The sequence below is a fragment of the Aulonocara stuartgranti genome (genome assembly GCF_965226115.1).
Source record: "Aulonocara stuartgranti genome assembly, chromosome: 10".
NCBI classification, from domain to species: domain Eukaryota; kingdom Metazoa; phylum Chordata; class Actinopteri; order Cichliformes; family Cichlidae; genus Aulonocara; species Aulonocara stuartgranti.
The window spans coordinates 18,188,290-18,212,118 of record NC_138946.1 but is presented as its reverse complement, the minus strand read 5'-3'; the positions used below and the strand labels follow the sequence as shown (position 1 = coordinate 18,212,118).

General features: G+C 39.6%; 1 protein-coding gene and 1 long non-coding RNA gene across 2 annotated transcripts; both read left to right on the top strand.

The window, feature by feature from the left end:
* Positions 1–36: 36 nt before the first annotated feature.
* On the top strand, positions 37–738 carry LOC309716340. The gene is made up of 3 exons (XR_014279411.1): positions 37–147; positions 371–401; positions 710–738. It is a non-coding gene; the product is annotated as an uncharacterized lncRNA (long non-coding RNA).
* Positions 739–1,409: 671 nt separating this feature from the next.
* Positions 1,410–22,239, top strand: grm5a (glutamate receptor, metabotropic 5a). The gene is made up of 18 exons (XM_082548017.1): positions 1,410–1,654; positions 1,942–2,253; positions 2,566–2,699; positions 3,394–3,655; positions 4,074–4,188; positions 6,518–6,767; positions 11,110–11,345; positions 11,439–11,560; positions 11,638–11,762; positions 11,854–12,022; positions 13,707–13,833; positions 14,298–14,415; positions 14,733–14,919; positions 17,190–17,348; positions 17,432–17,557; positions 17,713–17,895; positions 18,005–18,174; positions 19,704–22,239. Exons 2-18 carry the CDS (start codon positions 2,026–2,028, stop codon positions 20,623–20,625), a joined length of 3,633 nt encoding a protein of 1,210 aa, XP_082404143.1. The 5' UTR covers positions 1,410–1,654; positions 1,942–2,025; the 3' UTR covers positions 20,626–22,239.
* The last annotated feature ends 1,590 nt before the right edge of the window (positions 22,240–23,829 follow it).

The window sequence follows — 23,829 nt, the reverse complement described above, 5'->3', positions numbered from 1 at the left end:
CCTACCTTTTCTTTTTGCCCGTCTCCCAAGGCAACAAATAAGCCTCAGCTCAGGAGCAGATACTCTTTTCGAGTTCACTGACACATTGTAGAAAATGCACCCATATTTTGGTGAAATTACTAAGATGTAAATAGGTGATTGTGACTTGTAAGTTACTTAGATATATGTGTGCATAGGTTTCATTTGTGCATTGGATGCGACATTAAATGGGGGTGGACAAATTTACACGGCTTTCAGAATTATCCGGGGAAATCCTCCCCCGGATAATTTTGAGCATCAAAGACTTAATTTCCTGCAATCTGGTTATTTTTAACGCGCCAATTTGCACGTTTAGGTTACCAGTTTATGATGTAATTGTCTTTATGTACAGGAAAACACCAAAATCGGACACCAGCGAACAGGTTAGCTTCTATATTTGCCTGTGTACACATATGAGAGCGTTGATTTCTGGATTTTGATAGCTCAGATGGAATTTTGCAAAATATCTTCTCATCAAAATCTATTCCTTTGGCTTCTGACGTCGTGGCTTGTGTGTGTGTGTGTGTGTGTGTGTGTTTTTTAAGGTGAATAACTAAAGTGTGGTCTCTTAAAGCTTGGTGTTGCGTTCAAGTAACTAAATCAAACAAATCTGTGACTACTTTTTCACATTTATATTCCCTAAGCAAGTTAGGGAATCCCACCGTTCTTATACGTTTCCCCCTATTTTCAGATGCAGATGATGAAGATGATCAAAAACAGCATATTAAACGCCCTTTTTGTTGAGGTGAAAATGATCAACACACAAGTTGTGGGATGTCTTGGATTCTACTTCCAACATTGAGATTGCAGGCTGGTTTGCATGGTAACGCCACAGGTTTATTTTTTCTTTCTTTCTTCCCTTTTTATTATTCCGAAAACAGAATGTCATTAAAAGAAATGCAGTGAAACAGAGAGAGGTGTCAGTTTTGTAGAAATAAGACCTGTGATTTAAAATTCTGCCCTAAAGCAAGAGAGGGAAAAAGCTGCAGTTGAATTCCAAGAAACAATCAGTTCATCTCCTCTTCTCTTGTGGATACTGTCATTTTCCATGCAGTCCAAACTCCAGCCATGTCTGATTTTGGAATGATGAATTTAAATTTCAAATATAAGTAAAGTATTTTTGAGATGGTGATTTGTGAATGGGCTCAAAACACAATTATTAAAACTTCTTTTTATATAATCAGAGGAAATGAACTGTTAAAAATTCAAATGAGCGGGGGCCGTCTAGTTATGCAGATTTCATCAAAAGGTGGTAACAATTAAAACAGGAAGGCACGCGAATGATCTCCCACCTCTGTTTTCCCTTCATTCACCCCTCCCCCCCTTCCACACGTTTGTTTTTGTCTTTTAATAGTGCGTCTAAGTAGCTCCCCTGTAGAAGAATTCCATCGTTATACCTTCTGTTGTTGCTCCATGCTTTCCACTGTTTTGGTGGAGGAGGAGGAGGTAAAGGAGTAGGAGGGGGGGCTGTCGTGTGCGTCAGTAAGTCAAGCATGTTCCAATAACGGGCATTATCTGCTGCTATTTGCAGTGTGCTGTAACCAGGCAGTGCGCCGCGCTTTTTATTTGTTAAAAATTGCTCCTTGGTGATGGAAACGATCTCGGAAGGAATATCATCTGCACGGGCAGAAATAAGGTAGGCTGAAGCTATCTTTTAGTTTGCTTATGCGAAGCACTCTGTGGCTGTTGATGAATTATTAAAGCAGAGGAGATTTCCGAGTTTTAAGTAGGTTGTAGTACTCCACTGAAACACCTGGCTCTATGTCAGTTTTACCCAAGTTACACGATGCATTGGCGTTTCAGCACCACAGACAGCAACTGGATGTCATAGAAAAAGTGAAAACATTTTTCATTTTCATCGTACCTAAAAATGCTGTCTGAACTTTTATGTTTTAAAATAATTCTATAATGCTTTTTGCTCAGGAATCCAACCCTTGCCCTTGGCTCTACAAGCACAAAGCCAAACGCAAAATCCTCAGCTGAACCTCAGCTATAAGTGGTCAGAAGATGGCGGGAGGTGTAACGAGGACCACGGGGATGGGACACATCCTGAAGTTGAATGTGCGGCTGTTAGCGGTGGCTGTGCTGCTGGGAACTGATGTGAGCTGGCTGGGCTTGAAAGACCAGGTTGGGGTCAATGCCCAGAACAACGAGAGAAGGGTATTGGCACATATCCCTGGTGATATCATCATAGGAGCTCTGTTCTCTGTCCACCACCAACCACCTGCAGATAAGGTACATTTTGATGTGTTTATGTGCATATGCTTGCACACATCTCAGTGTAACCCTTTAAAGTCTGAGTCATAAAATAAACGCCAGAAAATTTAAATTTTGCAAAACAGGAGTGGTTATTGAACCTTCTGACAATTAAAACAAATAAAATATTAATATTTGCATATATGAGTTTTAATTTGTATCATATTTGCTCCATCGTGCATTTGTTATTTTTTTGTTTGCAATTTATTGATAAAAAAGGGGGAAATCACATACACTAGGCGTTAAGGGGGTTAGTGTCACAAATGTAAATGATCCATCTGTGCTGATCAGGTCCATGAGCGAAAGTGTGGTGCGGTCCGTGAGCAGTACGGGATCCAGAGAGTGGAAGCCATGATGCACACTCTGGACCGAATTAATGCAGACCCCACCATCCTTCCCAACATCAGCCTGGGCTGCGAGATCAGGTCAGCACTGACAGAGCTCACTGTGTTGTCCTTTTGTTTTAGCAGGACATTGTTGTCAGCCTTACACAATATTTACACAATGAAGAATTTTTATTCAACTGATGGTTTGGCTTACAGACTGGTTCATTATGAGATCAATTATAATATTATATTAAACACAGAAAGATATTTTAAGAAGGCTTCTAAACTTTGGTTGCTTTAAATGAATAGACAGTATCAAAGTACATGGGGGAGATGTTTATAGGCATCAGAGGAGAACCAAGCAAACTTTCAAATAGACTCTGAAGATGGCTGAGTGCAAGCAAGTGAACCGTAGCTGGAGGAATTGAGCCACAAAAGCAGCATGACAGGTAAGGGTAGACTGTAGTTTCTTTTGAAGTAAATGCAGTATTTAAAAGCAACATTTTGAAGTCATCAGCAAGCCTGCTTGTGATGACCTGCTTGTGTTTCCTGACACAGCTCATGGAAAACAAAGTGGGAATTTTGTACTATAAAGACCTTAAAAGACACTGATCTGCTCTGATTAGCGCAGACTTCCTAAACATTGAATTCCAGACTTCTGAGGAATTTTGAAATTGTCTTTGTGTAGTGGTTTCCTCAAAATCACTGAAGCACAGACTGTACAATCCTCACCTCATGTTCCCATAATTCCTGCCAAAACAGTGTGATTGCTAACTCAGTCTTTCTACACCAGGGATTCGTGCTGGCACTCTGCCGTGGCACTGGAACAGAGTATTGAGTTTATTCGGGACACACTAGTGTCCAGCGACGAGGAGGAGAGCCAGGGCAGATGCACGGCAGAAGGAGGGAGCATGCTTCTTCAGGGGAAGAAGCCTATTGTGGGACTTATTGGACCAGGTTCCAGCTCTGTGGCCATCCAGGTGCAAAATCTCCTCCAGCTCTTCAACATCCCACAGATAGCTTACTCAGCCACCAGCATGGATCTCAGTGACAAGGTAAGGCTAGTCAACAAACTCGCTAACAACAGAGCTGCAAACTTTAAATCCACACTGAATAACAAAGCAGTAAGCATGTCCTCATCAAAGTGTGAGGACATGCGTGGCAAGTGTGGCAGGGAAGAAAAACAAAACAAAAAACAGTTAGTGCTTTGAGTTTTTTTGTTTTTGTTTTGATAAAAAGGAATTTCATGTAAAATACAAAAACACAAACCAATCTAAAAACTTCAGCTTGGTTTACATCATGTTTGATAAAATGTGATCTCAATTTTGAGAATCTGCTTTTAAGCTAGCGCACAGCGATGGGTATGGTGTAAAGATTATAAGGGATGAATATGCAAACTAGTAGACGAGCTGTTGCATGCAGATAAGCCAGCTAAACTGCCAGACTGGTGATCATGTAAATTCCTTCCAACAGAGCCTGTATAAATATTTCATGAGAGTAGTACCATCAGATATGCAACAGGCCAGAGCAATGGTGGACATTGTCAAGAGATACAACTGGAGCTACGTGTCTGCAATACACACTGAAGGTAAGACTGTGTATGTCAGAGTGTTAGAGTTTTTTCTGTTATTCTGCTTTATTCTGTTCCTGCCAAAGACCACATATATACATACAGGTACAGCTCTTTTCCAGTTGCATCTGAAGAATCTATTTTAAAGCGTTTTAGTCATCAGGAAGCACGTGACTCCCCATTCATTCATCTGATTCAAGCATTTTTAAGTTTACCTGTGAGGGGGTGTAAAAAAAAAAGCACAACACACAACAAAAGGAGCTTAGCTGTATATATCGAAAAATTCAAAAAGCCTTGTGATGCAATAATTCTGAAATGTGCTTTTGTCTTTACATCCACGCCTACAAACGTATCAATGTGCATTTTTTAGGCAAATTCATTGTCTGTTAATGTACAACTGATCATTAAAAAAATATAAATTGATCACTGTCACAAGCTTTGAACTGTTTGTGTATCAGGCTGCGTTGTCCCCTGATTTCATTAATGCTTAAGTTTCTGCCTAACATTCTTACAGCAGGTATATAACTTTACTTAATGTTCCAGCAATAAAGTAATAAACGTTCATATTTATTGTTGTCCTCTGGCGACAATGACACACCAGGCTGCGATGCACAACACTCCCCAAAAAGCAAACGTCAGTGTAACAAACATTAACTAATCACAAGAAAATATACTCCGAATGCATCACTCTTATCTTTATTCAAAAGGGTTTCCATATATTTACTGCCTCTTTTATAATGTCTCAGTGGCTCCAGGACATACAATTCTGAAATAAATCACTCTTAAGTGCCAGATTTAGGCAGGATTGTTCCTTTTTTCTTCTTCTTCTTCTTTTTTTTTTTTGTATAATTACCAATCTACTGTAGGGGAGGATTTAAAGTAAGTGTGTTTTGCATGCTGAATTTTCTTCTCCAAAGTAGTCTGATGTTTACACTACATCTATTCTTCTAGCATTTTTTAACATGTAGTCCACAATGGGGGTTATCCAGCTGACTTTCTATTTCTTATTTCATGAATGTAATTACATGTGTAATTACATGTGTACACTTCGATTTTTTCCTATGTATGTATATATATATTACCTGAACAGTTTTCCACAAAAGAAGGCATTCGCCACTCTGGAAAGTTTTATATATATATATATATATATATATATATATAAATAATATTCATCCTTGGTTGTCTTTACTTTTAAATATCTGTGAAATGGAGTGAGCTTTGATTATTAGTCTTTTAAAAGTTAGACTCTCAGACCCATGGAAGGTTAACCAGTTTCTTGGAAAGTTAGAACAAACACAGAGAAACATTAAAGAGTATAAAGCAATTTTAGTGTATATAAAATACAGCATCACTAGTATGAATGGCAGAGAATTTAATCATTTATAAAGCACAGAAAATCAATTTAAAACTGTTGCTGCTGCCACTCAAGAATGCAAGCAACGTTACTCATGTGTAGTGATAGAAAAAAATATTTCAAATAGTGTCAGAGGGAGAGCATCCTCGCGAAGCATGAGAAAGTAGGTGACCTGATTTCTAGCAAAAACAGGGAAGTTTAACCCCTGACAATTCCTGTAATTGGGGGGGAAATGTACCAGATTCCCAAGTGCTGCGCTGGCATTACGCAAGTGTTCATACATTCATCTGTATCTGTGTCAGCACACTAAAAACAATTGGGCTAAGCAGTAAATGTGTTAGAAACATCACAATGAAGATGCTGAAGCAATTGTTGTACAGTAATGTGAACAAAATTGTTGGAAAAGTCAGAGATAAATTTGAAATTTAGATGAGAATGATACACAAGCTGGAAAGGATGTGCAGCAGGTTCGGATGATTAAGGACAGAGATGGAAATGTACTAACATGTGAAGAGAGTTTGCTGAGAAGATGGTGGGAGTACTTTTAAAGCTGATGAATAAAATGTCACAGGGAGGAGGACAGATGGAAGATAGTCAGTGAAGCAGGAAGCGCAGAAGATTAGTAAGAAAAAAGTGACTGCAGTTATGAAGAGGATGAGGAATGGAAAAAATGCTGGCACCATTTTGGAGGTGTGGAGATGTCTAAGAGAGATGACAGTGGACTTTTTGGCCAGATCTTTAAACACAATCCTGTAGAATGCCTCAGGAATGGAGAAGAAGTGTACTGGTAGCAATTTTCAAGAACTGGGGTAATGTGACGATGAAGACTTGCGCATGTATTGCAGGAGGATGTTCAAAGAGTTGTTGTGTCAGAGGAGGATGCTTGGGATAAGAAGCAGTCAAAAGAAGAAGAAGTTAGCAACAACTATTTAACAGACCCCCAGCTTTTATGTTTTTATGAACACCATTGCATTCATGTGGTTACCTCCGCAGGTAATTATGGTGAGAGCGGTATGGAGGCATTTAAAGACATGGCAGCAAAAGAAGGGATCTGCATTGCCCACTCTGACAAGATATACAGCAATGCAGGGGAGCAAAGCTTTGACAAGCTTTTGCAGAAACTCAGAGGCCATCTACCCAAAGCCAGGGTTGTGGCTTGCTTCTGTGAGGGCATGACAGTCCGAGGGATACTGATGGCCATGAGACGACAACGCCTAGTGGGAGAGTTCGTCCTCGTCGGAAGGTGAGTGGCGACTTCTGGTATGTAGGATTCTTTAGACTGCATTTCTTAACTGTTGGAGTTTTTGCTGTTATCAGAAGCTGTTAAATCCTCTTAGTATCATGTGCTACTTGCCAATACAGATTTTCTTCTGATATCCACCATCAAGAGAAGATTGTTGATTTGTTGTCTTCCTGTCATCATCACCAACATCATCATTATCCTTGCTATCATCAGTGTTTTCATTGCATCCATCAACATCATGGAATCAAAGGTATTTTTTTTACATCTTTTTTGCACATTTTTAGTTCAGTTGTGAATATATTAACATTTATTAAATTTCAATTACTACTGCTACTGCAGCTCCATATAGAGAAAAAGGTAACAGAGCCATACATTATTATTATTATTATTATTATTATTATTATTATTATTATTATTATTATTATTATAGCTGTCACAACAGTAAATAGTGCCAGACCAACGTATTCCAGTTACTCTGTTTCCCTTTTATAAGAAAATCTGAGTAGTCTAATCATTAGATAAAGCATTGTTTTCCTGATGTCCAGTATGTTAAAACATAGTCATCATTATAAGAGATCTCGCACCATACCACATCAAATCTGCTCTTGATGTGGCCTATGTTTAATGCATAGATCATTCTAACGATACGTTAAATGAAGAAACTGTCAAAGATTGTGAAAACCGAGCAGGGAGGAAAGCATTCAATTAGATACACAAGGGGAGAAAACAAGCAGAAAGAGGTGGTTGATTTAGCAGGAGGTTTCACTCTCTCCGAGAATAACGTTTTATTTTAAGGTTTAGCTCTCTGGCTCGCTCTTGTCCCTGGTGGTCTATAAATGCCTTTCCTCATTAGGGGCCACATATGTAGGCTGTCGCTCAAATCTGACAGCAGGAAACATAAAATAACCTTGAACTACATATTGCAAAACACTGTGTTCTACCATCTATGTTATCCATACAGAGCTTTCAGGTAGCTGTGCTGTTGAAATGTGCTCATTATTAAAACTTGTGCTTAATTTGTTAAGATGTCCCTCATTATGAGGGTGACTAGATTCGAAACGTACTGCGGAGGTGTCAGATTTGTCTCCAGTTGTTTTTGATGCATTCATGCAAGCATTAATGAGCACGCGTTTTATGAGTTCTGTCCTTCAGTGATGTGTATTTAACATCACTCAACATTTTTCTTGCATTTCTTGTTAGCTGCCTCCACAAACGATCATTTTCATTAGCTTGAAAGATCTGTCACCTTGCAGTACATGCCTAGACTGGATGCTTTTAAATTGAGGTACTTAAGCCTGTTTTATACAGCTGCATCTGATCAGCAGCCAAACTGAGCTCATGTAGATAGATATCTATGGATAAATGAAAATGTATCACATTTGTATATAAAGGCAAAAGGTTATATAAGTACACTCCCTATTTTTAGTCACATTAGTGGTCTAGAAGTGGGAATGTCAACTATGTTGGATGGGTGTACTGTTGGATGAATTTCAAAATAATTTAATAAGTTAATGGCCACTGTTTGAGGTTGACCTGTGTCTTGCTCTTCATTTAGATAGATTAGCTTTTACATTTTACAGAGCTGATTCTGGCCTGTAGTTTTTGCCATTTGAAATGTTACTTTATATACCCTCTGGTTTAGCTTCAGTTTAAAGTTTTGTGGTTTGATTAGTAATCGTGTTGTGACTATTTATGCTTTGAGGATTTAGAGTTTGTGTTATTAATATTTGATTCTTTGTGTTTGGTTTACTTTTGCCCTCCCTTCTAGTTTCTTGGATCTTTTTGTCAAGTCTTTCTCTCTGTTTGTGATTCTGTGTTTGGTCCCTCGTGTGCCACATGCTTATGCCTGAGTTTGGATTTTCCAGTTTGGGCCATTTTTAGTCTTTGAACCAAATAAAAGGTTATTTTTCATTTATTTTGTTTTGTCTGCATATTCCTCTTTGCCCACTCATGACACACACGCTCCATCAGTTCCTTTACAAAGCGCTCCAACTAATCACTTGGAGTTTTTAGTGTTAGCATAGCAACCCAACCCCTGACTGGCTTCTCACCTGCAAATTGGTGTGATGCATTGGACTGGTTGTTTGTGGGACGAGGGTTTTTTTTTTCTTTTGGTCAGACAGCTGGTTTGGATTTTTTTTTTTTTTTTTTTTTGTATGTGTGTTTTGTTAAATTTTCAGATTTTAGATATGGGAACGTTTGTGGCCTCAAGTTTGTTTTATAGAAGTGAGGAGTTCTAAAGTATTTCCTCATAAAAATCTGCTCATACATGTATTTTAAAGTGAAATAAGAAAACGATGTGTGTTCACACGTATCTGTGTGTGTGTATGTGTGTCTGTGGATGCACATCCTTGCACGTTTATGTGAGTCTTCAGGCTGTAGGTGGTGTAGCAACATGCTGCATACAGCATATTGCCCTCCAAGGTCGATGTGTGGGTTTTAGAGCTCTCGTTCAAGTGTGATTCAAACTATCCAGAGTCAAAGCCCTCCATGCTTTTCATATCCATTTCTGCCTTTTTCATGCCAGTGTACCATTTCTGTACTTGCTTCTCTAAGGATGAGTTATGAAATGATCTCCTACCTCACTCTCATAAAAAAAAAAAAAAATCCACCCACACTACTGTTGTGTAACTCCAGCTCGGTTAGCGAAGTTTTCAAAAATGACTTCTTTTTTTCAGTTAGAAGAGTGCAATTGTTTGTGTCAGTGAAGTGTGCAGTTTTACATGTATGCACATGCGTGGATGTGTAATCACCCTTCTTTTTTTTTGCCTTTTTTCTGACTGTAGACAAGTATCCAGAGGGAGAGATAATAATAGATGGGAGTAGAAATCTTTTCAAGCAGTTCACTGATAGATATAGCTTATTGACTCCAAGACCTCTGTGTTTTTCAAAAAACACCACATCAGATGTGCAGACACTGCAGTCTGCTGATGTTTGTTTGGAGTTTATTCGGCGGTGGATTTTTTTTTTTAAGAAAAAGGACCTTTAAGGTCCTTCGCCAAACAAAAATAAATATTTTCTGTCATAATTTTGAGTTCCAATATACTATGAACCTTGACAGTTAGATTTAAAGGAATAGTAACAGATTGGTGCAGAGATGCAAGTTGTTAAAATCTGAGAAATTAATTAAAGAATAAAATAGGGAAATAAAAAAAACAAAAACAATAGAAAATGCTTAAAACAAATGCTTTATTTTTTAGAACTTTGTAAGTCTTGTGTTGGCTTATCTGAGTCATCATTGTAAATGTTATTCTCATTTCAGTCATTCATTTATGAAGACACCTCTGGTCTCTTCCAGTCTGAGCAATTGTGTGCCAATAAATTATTATCAACACAACAGCTTTTCAGCAAAAAAAAAAAAAAAAAAAATAATCCATCGTGAATTCAGTGTTATGTTACTTTCTAAATCCACTACAAGATATCTGCAAGCAGTGAGGAGGGGGAAGCAGTTCAACACTGCATAGTTGCCATGGCAACACGATCTGATCATGTTAAAAGCATAGATGCAAGCGCTCATAGGACAACATATGAATGCTTATTGCAACACTGACCCAGATTTATTTTTGAGGCAAACTCGGAAGGAGTGTGAATCTATAGAACAAGTTTAGGAAAATATATTAATAACAGAAGTAAAATATGATCACGTTTCTTGTTTTTGGGCTTCGCAGATAATTTCCTTCAGCTGTGACAGTCTCAGAAATCTAAAAAGCAATTTCAGAAGTTTCTTGATTCCTGGTGTGATGATTGTATTTGTCAGTTTTGCTGAAAATTGGAAAATATTTGTTACCTGTGAAATAAGATGCCTCTTGCCCTTGGGCAGCTTTTGAAAAATCCATATAAAAATCCATATATATTTATAGGTAGGTAGGGGTTGAAAAGCATTACTTGGCAGAAAAGCACCAGGGTTCTATATCGCTGACATTCACACTCGATTTCCAGGTTAAGGCATAATTCTTATCTGATAGTCCTGAATGGTGCTTTAAAGAGATGTCTCTTTTACAGTTTGCAGTGTAGCCCTTTTCAATTTGTTTCTCTGGTGTAAAGTGTCAAGTTTTCCAGCTGTGCTTAACAGATAACAGGCAATAACAAGTTTTTAGCAAATCTTGCTGTGTGCACTACACCCTTTGAATGCTTTCTGGGAACTAGCTGTCCCACTAGCTATGTTTTTATATACTTTATACTCACATTTATAAGCCAAAAAATGAAATAAAAAGAATAAATAATAAAAATAAATAATGAAGCAAATAATTTAAAAAATAAGAAGAATAACATCCTAATAGTAACAGTACTTACCTAAACTAGCTGTTGCACTTTTTTCTAATTTTCCCTTCCTCCTGTCCAGCGATGGCTGGGCTGACAGGTATGATGTGACTAATGGCTACCAGAAGGAAGCAGCCGGGGGAATCACTATAAAGTTAAAGTCGGCGTATGTGACCTGGTTTGATGATTACTACCTGAACCTGAAGCCTGACGCTAACCTGAGGAACCCCTGGTTCCCCGAGTTCTGGCAGCACCGCTTCCAGTGCAGGTTGAAGGGACATCCACAGGAGAGCACTGCTTACAACCGCACTTGCACTTGTTAGTAAAACACCTACTTAGACACTTTTAACGAATCAGTAAAATACTATCATTACAAGGGTTTTCTATTGTCTATCTCCTTTCTGTCCACAGGGAGAGAGTCTCTGCGGCATCAATATGCTCAAGACACCAAGATGGGCTTTGTCATAAATGCCATTTATTCGATGGCTTATGGCCTACATGCCATGCAACAAGCACTTTGTCCAGGATATAAGGTATGAGGACTGATAGAAAACATTTAAGTGCTTTCACATCAGTTGTGACAGCAGTGACATCACTTTCTCTTCCACAGGGTTTGTGTGAGAGCATGCGTCCCATTGATGGTCGCAAGCTGCTAGATTTCCTGATGAAAACCAACTTTACTGGTGTATCTGGGGAGGCCATCCTCTTTGACCAGAATGGAGACTCACCCGGCAGGTAAGGCCTGAGATGGCAAAGGCAGAAAAAAGGGGGCAGGAAAAGCATAAATTGCTGTTTAATGTGTGTTTATATTGCATGCTTGCCTCAGGTATGAAATCATGAACTTCAAGCAGACAGGTGAAGATGAATACGCTTACATCCATGTGGGAAGCTGGGATCAGGGTGGCCTAAAGATGAATGATGAAGAAATCTGGAGCAACAACAGTGAAATCATCCAGTCAGTCTGCTCTGAGCCCTGCCAGAAGGCACAGATTAAGGTATGAACCCGTTCAGCGCACTCAAGGGCCAGAGTTACACCTCTAAGGTTTAATACTCAAAATTTTAATCTATAATGTATTTGCTTTTTTTTTTTTTTTTTTTTACAGTTTGTAGCAATAGTTGTACACACAATCGTGACAAGATCATATATCAAACCAAAAGACAATGCAAATGACTTGATTTTAATGTGTGCATCAAACTAAAGGGTGGATTATGAACATTTTCTCTTTTTGATGCCGCTCATAATTCATGATGCCATATGACCACATTTAACCACAGACCAGACAACTCGGGACAGTTATAATGAAGAAACCTTTCGAAAAAACACGACCCACACAGCAGCCTTAAATTGATCCCACGGGTTCACAATTTCTAAAACTGGTCCAGTCAGATCCTCGAGTATTCTGCCAGGGATTCAGCAAAGCTCTTTGTTCAAGCTTTTATCATCTCCCATCTGGACCTTTTTAAGCTTCCTCCAGATAATTCAAATCACGAAGAACACTGAAGTGTCCCTCTCCAGTATTTTCCCCTAAGTTCTAATATGAATCCCTCTTTACTTCTGACACCCTGTTGTTTATGTGGAGCAGTGCACCGCTACAGAAGCAGCCTGTTGGAATACCATACCACCTTTATTTATCTCAACTGTTGTGGGGAAATCGTTGTAGAGCTATGACAACATATGGCATTTTATAGGCTTGTAAGTTTTCCTGTAGTGGCTGAAAAATACATGTAGTGAAAGAAATAGAACGAGAATATGATCACCTCTCACAAGCATTTCAGATTTGCTCTTAAGTTTATGCTTGTGTTAATGATTGTTAATAACCTCCATATTGGAAAAAACAAACAGTCACCTAGAGTGGACAAGACTCAGCTGTACATCTAAAGGGTAAAGGTCACTCTTTTGAGGATGCCAGTGTTCATATTTTGGACCGGGAGTAAAAGGAGTAAATGAGGCCATGTATGTCCACTGTGAACGACCATTAACGGATAGAGAAACTGTCACCACCTACAGTGCAGTCTTGAGATTCCTACCCAGAGGCCTCAAACCCCGCTCGGATCTTGTGGTAGTGACCCATGCTTTTTTTTCCACATCTTGGCTCATGTGGTGGGGCACATGATTAAAAGTGGTGCCACAAGGGTTTAAATACCTGGGACTTTCCACCATTTGGTTTCAGAACTGAAGAAGCTCTTCTGGATGAGAGGTGAAACGTCTTCAAGAAATTTGAGAAAGTCCAGTCGTTTTCTTTCCTTAGACTGTCATGACCTGGATGACTGGGAACCTACACAGACAGATTCCCAATCATGTTCACCCACAAAGGCAACCTACCTTCGCACTATTAGAGGATGCGGCAGAACCAAAGGAAATGGGAAACTCCGCACAAAAATTTTAGTAATTCTGATTAAAACTCCAGACCACTAACCACTAACCCTCCGCACTTCCACTTTTCCTTTTCCAGCTACACTTCTTCATATACGTGTTGCTATGGTGAGGAAAGTTTTTTGTTAATAATGAGACTCAATTACCTTCTGGACGTTTTTTTCTTCTTCATTTGCTCCCCTGGTGAACAAATTCTCATTTTCTTAGCATGTGGAGCAGTCAGAGGGTAAGATTACCTACAGGAAATTGTCATTGGAGCATTGAGACCTTTCCAGTCTTTCATACTGGTGTGTCTGTGTCTCCAGGTGATCCGTAAAGGAGAGGTGAGCTGCTGTTGGACCTGCACTCCCTGCAAAGAGAACGAGTTCGTGTTTGATGAGTACACTTGCCGAGCCTGTGAGCTTGGCTCCTGGCCCACAGATGACCTCACTGGTATGCACTACTTCATCTGTGGCACTTTCACTTACACTTACACGGTTTCCGCAGCGGTCAGAGGAGCCACGAAATCTGGGTCCACCGCAGTGACGGTGGACCACATCCGTTAACAGCCCTAGCATTCTGTACAAAGACACACTACTGCACAGAGATAGTATTCACATATAAAGAGACCTAGATCCAGATTTCTTTGTAAACTGTCCTATCATATTTTATTTCCTCTCTAGTTTGAAAAAAATATTTTTTCCTAAATTTTACACACAACAGTTACATTGTTGATGCCCACAGTGTTGCAACATGAGTGAAAATCTGTTGCTGGAGTAAGCTACAGTCTGTTGCCTGTTTCATGAAAATACATAAATACACTAGTTTTAATATTTCGTTTACAAATGCATCACATTTTTGAATGAAACTTTTCATGTTTTTTCTCTCACTAATCATGATCTCTCTGCACCCCTCAGGTTGTGAGCCAATTCCAGTGCAGTATGTCCGCTGGGGGGATCCAGAGCCCATTGCTGCTGTAGTCTTTGCCTGCCTGGGCCTCATGGCTACACTTTTTGTTACATCTGTTTTCATCAAGTAATTGGAGCCAGTATCTATACATTTAACTATGAATGCACAGGATGTTTACATACATATTCAGGACTAGCAAGGGCTAACATCAGTTTATTTTGACCTACTGTTGGTGTTTTACTGCGACTCTGTAGATGTTTTTAAAGTCTGATGTCCCTATTTGCAACTGGTTGTTAGTGATATATGCAATACATCCTTTGCGGTATTGAATGTCTCATGCTTTTGTATGACTAACATTTAATTAGACAAAGTAAAACAGTCACTGCGGTGCTCTGCGTATCTTTTATCAGCAATGTAAATCTAGATGTTTCATTTATCTGTAGGTTTTGGGACACTCCTGTGGTCAAGTCATCCAGTCGGGAGCTCTGCTACATTATTCTGGCAGGAATATGTCTGGGCTACCTGTGTACTTTCAGTCTTATCGCAAAGCCGCACATTGTCTATTGCTACCTCCAGCGGCTGGGAATCGGACTGTCCCCTGCCATGAGCTACTCTGCTCTCGTCACCAAGGTACTTTTTCTGTTTAGTTATCAGAAGGTAGGGGAACAAGCACATAAAGTATATGCACGTTAGCGTCTTCTTTCACTTCCTATGAAACTAAGTGGGTTAAAACAGGTGCTCATTGTGTATCAGCTGCATTTGAAATCAGCTTATTCTTTTAAGCACTAAAATAGGTATTCTACAGTATTTAATTTTAAGATCAGAAATTTCAAAATCAAATTTATATGTGTACTTCTGATCACATTTTCCCTATATCACCAATCCCTCTATCACTACTATACCTAGGGATGGGAATTGATAAGATTTTCACGATTCCAATTCCATTTTCGATTCTGTTTAACAATTCGATTCTTTATCGATTCTCCTATCGATTCTTGTTTTTAAAAAAGGAGAAGACACAGGTCGATTAGCTTAGAACTTTGTTTTATATCTTCTCTTTGAACAAGAAATTTAGGAGTAACCCAACTGTGAGATGTTAAGAGATCCACAGCCTATGGCTCTTCGATGGGGTGTCACGGAGTCCCCAGAAAAAAAAAATTGTGAATGTAAAATAATAAAATAAGTATTTGTCTGTAGCAATAACAAAGTATAACATAAATTATTCTGTAGCAATTACACAAGAATATCCAGTAATGTCCCTGCCTACAATTAAACACATTCACATTCACAAAATCGGGGCCATCTGCTGTGGCAAATAGATGCAAGCTTTTGACCACAAACTTAGTCACTGCTCGGTGACATTCGTCTATCCTGGCCTAAAAGGAGACGCTACCGGTAGACTGCAGCGAGAACTGGCAGCATCTGAGCCTGACTCTGTCTGTCTCTCTCATCATGGTCACCTAAATGCAATGCACAGTAATGGCAGGTTTTGTAATAAGGCAGATCGCGCTAACATAATATGCACTGTTAGTTGATTATTTACCTGCCGCACTAACGGGAGAGGACGTGCAAACGTTACCACTGCTGCTGGGTTGAGATTCACTAGTCCTAGGCAGCGGAATTAAAAACACGACATTCATTTAAGGTCATCGCCTGTTTTGTGAGCAAATGCTTTTGCATATTCGTAGTGTTTCCTTCCTTAAATGAAATATCTTGCAAGTTGTCCTGTTGTCATCCGTTCTCGTAAAGTATAACCAAACATTTGTGCCGCTTAGGCACCATGTTTCCTGCCAGGTACATGACGCTCTGCAACGTGGGGAATTGTTTGCAAAAATGACAAACAATTCAAATTAATTGAAACAGTGGGAACCGGTTGTCAACAAGAACCGGTTTTCGATTCCCATCCCTAACTGTACCTGTGGAATATACAGTATACTAAAGAGTGTAGTTACTGTGACAGTAATAGTTACTGTCACATTTTTTCTCACTGGCACTTTCAGTGTTTAACAACATGTTGGAATTGAGCTGCACGGTTAAGAAGTTATCAAAACAAGCCTGCAAAACGTACAACACTATATTGCCAAAGGTATACACTTCCCTGTACAAATCCTTGAATTCAGGTGTTCCAGTCACTTACATCATCACAAGTGCATAAAATCAAGCAGCTAGGCATGCAGACTGCTTCTGTGAAAGAACGGGTCGCTCTCAGTGAATTCCAGCGTTGTACCATGACAAGATGCCACCTGTGCAACAAGACTAGTTGCGAAATTTCCTCACTACTAAATATTCCACAGTTAACTGTAAACGGTATTATATGAAAGTGGTAGCAATTGAGAATGACAACAACACAGCTATGACGTGTAAGGCCATGTAAAATTGGAGTTAGTGGACACTGAGGGGCACAGTGAGCCCCCCTAACTTTCTGCAGAGTCAGTCGCTACAAACCTCCAAGCTTCATGTGGCCTTAGCTCAAGAGCAGTGCGTAGAGAGCTTCAGGGGATGGAAGACGAAATTACTCAAAGAAGATGTTTTTTCTATGAGTCCCAAATGACTGACTTTAAAGGACTTTATAATTTTGACAGAGCAAGGGCTTTCTAATTTCATTTAAATTTCTCTTTATAAACCACTTTTTATCAAACTGCTTATCTACTGTTGTAGTCTTATGTTTTCAAGCATAAATAGAATGGCAACTCTAGAGTAATGTTGGGAGAGCCACCTCCAGAGACTGAATGATAGCCAATTGTAAGAGAAGCATGGTAGAAGTTGAGGGTCTGAGTGTGGGCTGAGGTTGCTGCTGAAGAACTGGGAAGGGGATTATTGTCATGAATCAGTGCAAGATGTATTCTCCACAGTCGATGTCATTGAAGCCTGCATAACCATTTGATCTATTTTTGATCCAGACCAACCGCATAGCACGGATCCTGGCAGGCAGCAAAAAGAAGATCTGTACCAAGAAACCGCGTTTTATGTCCGCCTGCGCACAATTGGTCATCGCCTTCCTACTCATACTCTTGCAGCTGGGGATTATTGTGGCACTTCTCATCATAGAGCCACCACAGGTATGTGCGGGTTTCCTTTGTAATGTGGGGAATGGTCATATACATTTATTTATACAACTAGAGAAGCTTCTTCCTTTCTTTAGGTGATCTATGATTACCCCAGTATCCGTGAGGTGCACTTGATCTGCAATCTGACCACTCTGGGGGTGGTAGCACCGCTGGGCTACAATGGCCTGCTTATCCTCAGCTGCACCTTCTACGCCTTCAAGGTACTTCAACATAGCATTAGTCAATAATGCAAGGCTTACTAAGATTTTCGGTTACTTTTATATGTTTTTGTTACTCACTTTTCTTTCCTGTGTACTGTTCGTTTTACTTTACCACGCCCTGCTTTAAAATGTACATACTCCCTTTTCCCACACAGACTCGTAATGTACCAGCTAATTTTAATGAGGCCAAGTACATTGCCTTCACCATGTACACCACCTGTATCATCTGGTTGGCCTTTGTTCCAATTTACTTTGGCTCCAACTACAAGATCATAACCATGTGCTTTAGTGTCAGCCTCAGTGCCACAGTGGCTCTCTGCTGCATGTTTGTCCCCAAGGTAAGAAAGAAAAAAAAAACCTAAAAATCTAAAGATTTTCTGTTTGGTTTGGCACTATCCCTTTTCACACATTTTTTTACACTTCCTTCTTGCTCATTTCCATTATCAGGTCTACATCATGCTCGCCAAGCCCGAGAAAAATGTCCGCAGCGCTTTCACCACATCCACAGTTGTGCGCATGCATGTGGGCGATGCTAAGAAAGCTGCCAAATCTGGCAAATCTTCTAGCAGCATGGCCAACTTGTTTCGACGTCGTGGCTCTACGCAGGACAACATAAGGTACAAGCTGGCATTAACGTATATATATAGAGATAAAAATAAACAAACAAAGATTTTATTAACATAGCTGTGAGCCTATCAATCAATAGGTTTAACATTTTGTCTATGTTCAAGGGCTGTATCTAACATTCACACACACACTCTGATGACTGTAATATGATAAACTTGGCTTAACCTTCTAACTTGTAGACAACCCACTCTACCACCTGAGCCACATGCCCCAAGTCTACAGCATCTGGTATTTTCAGGTGATATCCCATCCAAGTACTGACTGAGCATGCTCAGGGTGGTATGGATGAAATGAGGTCATGTACTGTAGGACTACCTCTGTTTTGAATTTTTAAAGTGTTTCCTACTCTCCATAGCATTTAAACTAGAGTGAACTCCTTAAGTAGTGGCTTATTTTTTCCATTAGCAACTGTATAATGACGCATTGTGAGATAAAATCTTTGAATCAATTTATGTTTTTAAAATGAAAGTTATATTTAGTGCTTGCTAATTTATAATAACAAGCAATATGAGACCATATTGGCACAGTTTCCGATGATATTTTCGATAAAAAAACATAACGTTTGATAGGAGTTGCACGTCACATTTGCAATGCCATAGTAAATGGCCTGTATTTGTATAGCACTTTACTTAGTCCCTATGAACCCCAAAGCACTTTACACTACATTCAGTCATCCACCCGTTCACACACTGGTAAGCTACATTGTAGCCACAGCTGCCTTGGGGCGCACTGACAGAGGCGAGGCTGCCATTGGCGCCACCAGGCCCACCACCAGTAGGCAACGGGTGAAGTGTCTTGCCCAAGGACACAACGACCGAGACTGTCCAAGCCGGGGCTCGAACCGGCAACCTTCCGATTACAAGACGAACTGCCAACTCTTGAGCCACGATCGCCCCATAGTGTACAACAAGATAAAAATATGATTGAGCTGAAGCTAAAATGGGACAGCTACAGACAGCTGGGGTGATGCAGTGGATATGAGGTTTAACTAACTGCTGATTGGAGAAGAAAATACAGTCACCTTCTTTAGTTGTTTCTGTTCATGAGTCCATCAAACGATATGGAAGATCTGCTTAGATATAGTACAGCTAAGAGCACAGCCATCCACATCTCTTCTTTAAGCTTTATACATGTAGAGCAGAAGTTGTTGCAACAGGCTGAATATGAAGCCAAGAAAAACTGCTCCCAGAGCTGGGAGTATGTAACCTCATTTGGGTTACGCACTCCCAAAGGATCCCCACTGCCTTTAAGGATTTCTCTTTCGAGGAAGGATAAAAGAACATGCAAAGAGACTTAATATTACACAGCAGGCAAAAGATAGAACATAGGAGAGTAGAAATACTCGTGAGAGGAATTGGAATATGACCCTCATCATGGATTATAATAGTTTAAAAAAAACCCTGGTGTGATGTTGAAATAAATTACAGATATTTACACCAAATACTTACATATTTACTGACAACTTGCAGTATTACACCATAAGTATGAGATTACTTACTGCCATTCATGTGATTTTCAGTTCCAATGGGAAATCAGTTACATGGACACAGAATGAGCGTGGATACAGACCAAACCTGTGGAAGAGGATGTCATTTCACGTGAAGAAAAAGGATCCAGTCGAGGCAAATCAGACAGCCATCATCAAGCCATTCTCTAAAGATGGGGATACACCAGCAGACAACGGTGTCAAGGAGCAGTACGAAGAGCCACAGCTTTCTCAGTCTTTCACCTGCACACCCTCTCAGTCACCTTTGCCCACCATCAGTCAGCATGCAGCGAAGGCGGTGTGTCATCAGGGAGGAGAGGATGCCGAGGATGCAGAAGTTTTACCCACCTATTTACCCGAGCACCCCGCTGGGGTGAGAAGAAGGGGCGGGGACAACAGCCAAGGTGTTGGTGCATTGAATGATGGAGACATTAGCATCATAGGAGTGGGTGACATTGGCATAGGGATGATTGGCGGCCAAACTCAGGGTACCACAATCATGGACCAGATCAGTAGTGTGGTTAACCGTTTCACTGCCAACATCAGTGAGCTAAATACCATGATGCTGCCAGGGGGAGCCACCGTCAGCCCACCCTCCACCACTGCTCTGCCTGCTGCTACTGCAGACACCACGGCGTGTCCACCTCAGTACCTCGCGCCCAGGAACAGACAGACACCCTCCACCGTCACCACATATGCGGAGGTAACAGCTGTCTCCAGTTTCTGCGAGAATCGACCAGCGGGTAAGATTTATGAGCACCTGGCCGGGACTTGCGTGAGTAGCAGACGGGCCAAGGATATGGAGGAGCTCATGGCTCTGACGCCTCCCTCTCCATTTAGAGACTCATCTCTGAGCTCCAATGGCAGCTCTCCCCCTTCCCTGTCCCCTGCCTCTGAGGCTGAATATGACCAGCTGCTGCTGAGACATTACAGCCAGAGCTCGTCCTCTCTTTAAACCTGCACCCCCCTCCCACAACTTATTTTCCTTTTTAAATCTTCTATCCAGGGAGTATTTTAAACTCCAAGAGACAAAACTTCCCACTGGACCAATCTCTTTGATGCCTTTCTTCATGTGGATATTATGAATGTTTAAGGTTTTTTTCAATGAACAGATGCTTATTTTCAGATTGCGACTGGGCACACCCACACATGACCTCATTGAGTACTGAAGGACTTAGAGAGGAATACCAATAGAAGGATTTAAAAAATTGGACTGAAATCAAAATAAGGGCATTTTAAAGACTTTTTACTGCTTTTCTGACATGTTTCAAACTCAGTTTTAAACTCCAAAGACAACTTTGATACGGCTATTGTTCTAGGGACTCCAGGTGTTTAGAAAAATTAAAAATTACTACAAAACCCCAACATCAAATATGATTGTGTTTTACTTGGATATTTTTCATTATCTTTTATCATTAACATAGAGAGTAAATGTGTTTTTTTATCGCTTGTTGTTGACCTTATGCACTTTTTCTACTGAAAAACTGCCCTAACATGTGATATTGTGAGACCCCGCTGGATCCAGATTGTAGGAAGAAGCAAGAAGGTATTTATGCGAAAATCAAACAATTTACTGCCAATCACAAAAGACATGAGAGCGCATTTTGTATCCTGATGCTAAACAGGGAAAAGTGGTCAAATGCTGCAAATCAGCCATCAGGTTTTTCTCTTTCTCAGTGACCTTTTTCATGTACTGAGGATCAAACACCTCCTATCCCAAGAGGACAGAAGCTTTTTATGTCTCAAGGAAGTCAGACATTTTCCCAGTGGACGCGTTCATCAGGTGTCTAACCCACAAACAGCGTTCGGACTACTTGGATGTCTTCTTTAATTCTTTGATCTAGTTGTGACTCAGTTGAATGTATAAGTTTCAAGATCTGTAGTGGACCAAACTGATCTTCCACCTCAGGATGTGTTCAGCTGTAACGTGCTGAATGACTGTCGTCATGTGGCGGATCAAAATGTCTCCAGTTTGCATGATGTCAGGATTTGTTTACACTCTCTGAGGTATGTTTGTAATGATTTACTTTTTAATATCGTAATGTCAAAATACTATTATGAATATATACAGTAGCACAGTAACAATACTAATAGTGATATTGATGTGCTTTTAAGATTAGTTTAAGGAGGAGAGAAGCAAATTTAAATTGCGCCAGATTTTTCTTTCTACTAAAAAAAAGTTTTTTTTAAGCCTTGCTTTTTACTTATATGTGTGCCAGTGCATTGAATTACTTTGTGGTTATGTAAAATATGCTACTGAAAATCTTACTGTAAGCCTATTCAAATTTCTTATGCCTGAATATTTTAATTCATTTGGTATGCTTTTTTTGTTCTTCTTTTTTGTCTGCACTTTTGCCTCTCTGAGGTTTAAGGTCAAGAATAATATGGATTCATAGGTTTGCAGCTTTTCAGCTTCTAAGATGTAACTGAAGATACTGACATGGTAGCTAACATATGTCTGGTTATCAGACCTTTTTCTTTTTACTATTTCCAGTCTGGCTTCAGTCCCTATCTTCTTGTTTTGTCTGATATTTCCATACAGACAGGAATGCGTTTATGTTTTTTTGAAATGTGCAGTATGTTTTTTTAATATAAAAAAAAATGTTCATGGATAGTCGCCACATATGCATGCATGCAGCTTGTACCAGTCATGCAGGTTCATTATAATATATGCCACTATTTTCTGACATGATTTAGAGAATGGTTGTCTTATGTTTTTTATCCGATTTGCAGATTTAATTCACAGCTTGGTCTTCTACTGCATTAAAGGTTTCCATTCAAAACTAGCGCTTTGTAAATTATTGTTAATAGCTCTTATTTACAATGAAGGAATGGAGAAATGCTTCATAATGAATATGACAATAGTGATTAAATTTTAATATTTAGAAAGTTGAAGTAAAATGTAATATCTCTGTATAACTCACAACTAGTACTAACAAATGGCAATCATTTTATAGGAATTTATGTTTTTATTGTCGTTTTGGTTTGGCAACTGAGTTTTTTCCACAATGTATTTTTCCTCTGGCTGACCAAATCCCTATGGTGGGTTTCTGTTCCCTACTGGATTAGGTGGCTGCTCCACAGTTTGGGGAACCAATGTTTTAATGAGTCGCATCTCTTTTTAACACTGAAAACTGGATCGTGTGCACCCTTTCTGTCAAATCATGCTGCAATACTTTAGAAACCTAAGGGAAAAGGCATTTCTAGGACATTCTTTATTAAATAACGTGATATAATTTTGTATGCCATACACTGTAGTCCAAAAATTTATAGTGAGATTACGAGTTCAAAAGATAGCGGGCAAGGTTTATTCATAGTTATTTACTTACTTTACTTTAAGCATAATAAGCTTAAAGTAAAGTAAGTAAATAAACAGCTTTCTTAGGGCTCTAACTGGCTTGCAGCCAGTCTCCACTACATTCCTAAATTTTAGTAGGAATGCAGGTTACTGTGCGTTAATTTCTTTCTGGAAGAAAAAATAAGTGATTATTCTTTATTTTCATTTAACTGTAAATGATGAGAGAATTGGGAATAATAGTGACAGTAATTCATATTCACTAATCACAGTGATTATGTGAGTGCCAGACATTTTTCAGATATCCAAGACTTACTTCTTCTGTTCTTTACAAGGTTTGCATGCATTTGTTTATGGACAGCTTTCTTAAGGTTTAACAGCATTTTCATTGGATTGAGGTCCAGACTTGAAATGTGCAACATCTTGATTCTTTTTTTTTCCAGTTATTTTGTTGTGGATTTGCTGCTGTGCTTTGAACCATTGTCTTGGCATGAGCCAATTTCAGCAAAGCTGTCGGAGAGGTGGCCCCACATTTGACTGTAGAATGTACAGAGGAGTTTACCAAGTCCTGTGGCTGCAAAACGAGCATAAATCATCAGTCCTTAACCACCGTGCTTAACAGTTGTTATCAGGTGTTTGTGTCGATATACACGTTTTGCTTCTCTTTCATATGTGGTACCATTATGGCCAAACATCTCCACATTGATCTAACCTGTCCACAGGTTATTTTTCCTAGAGATGATTGTTCAGATGTAATTTTGCAAACCTGAGCTGTGCTGGTGTGTTCTTTTTATAACAGGACACTGGAGTAAATTCTCAACCATCTCACACTTCTGTTTAATCGGTTTTCTGTTTGATGTTTAT

Excerpts from the sequence above, each read along its gene's own strand:
- grm5a (XM_082548017.1), top strand. The coding sequence starts at position 2,026 with ATGGCGGGAGGTGTAACGAGGACCACGGGGATGGGACACATCCTGAAG. Across the intron at positions 2,254-2,565 it reads ACCAACCACCTGCAGATAAG|GTCCATGAGCGAAAGTGTGG; the intron begins GTACATTTTGAT and ends TGTGCTGATCAG. Across the intron at positions 3,656-4,073 it reads GCATGGATCTCAGTGACAAG|AGCCTGTATAAATATTTCAT; the intron begins GTAAGGCTAGTC and ends TCCTTCCAACAG.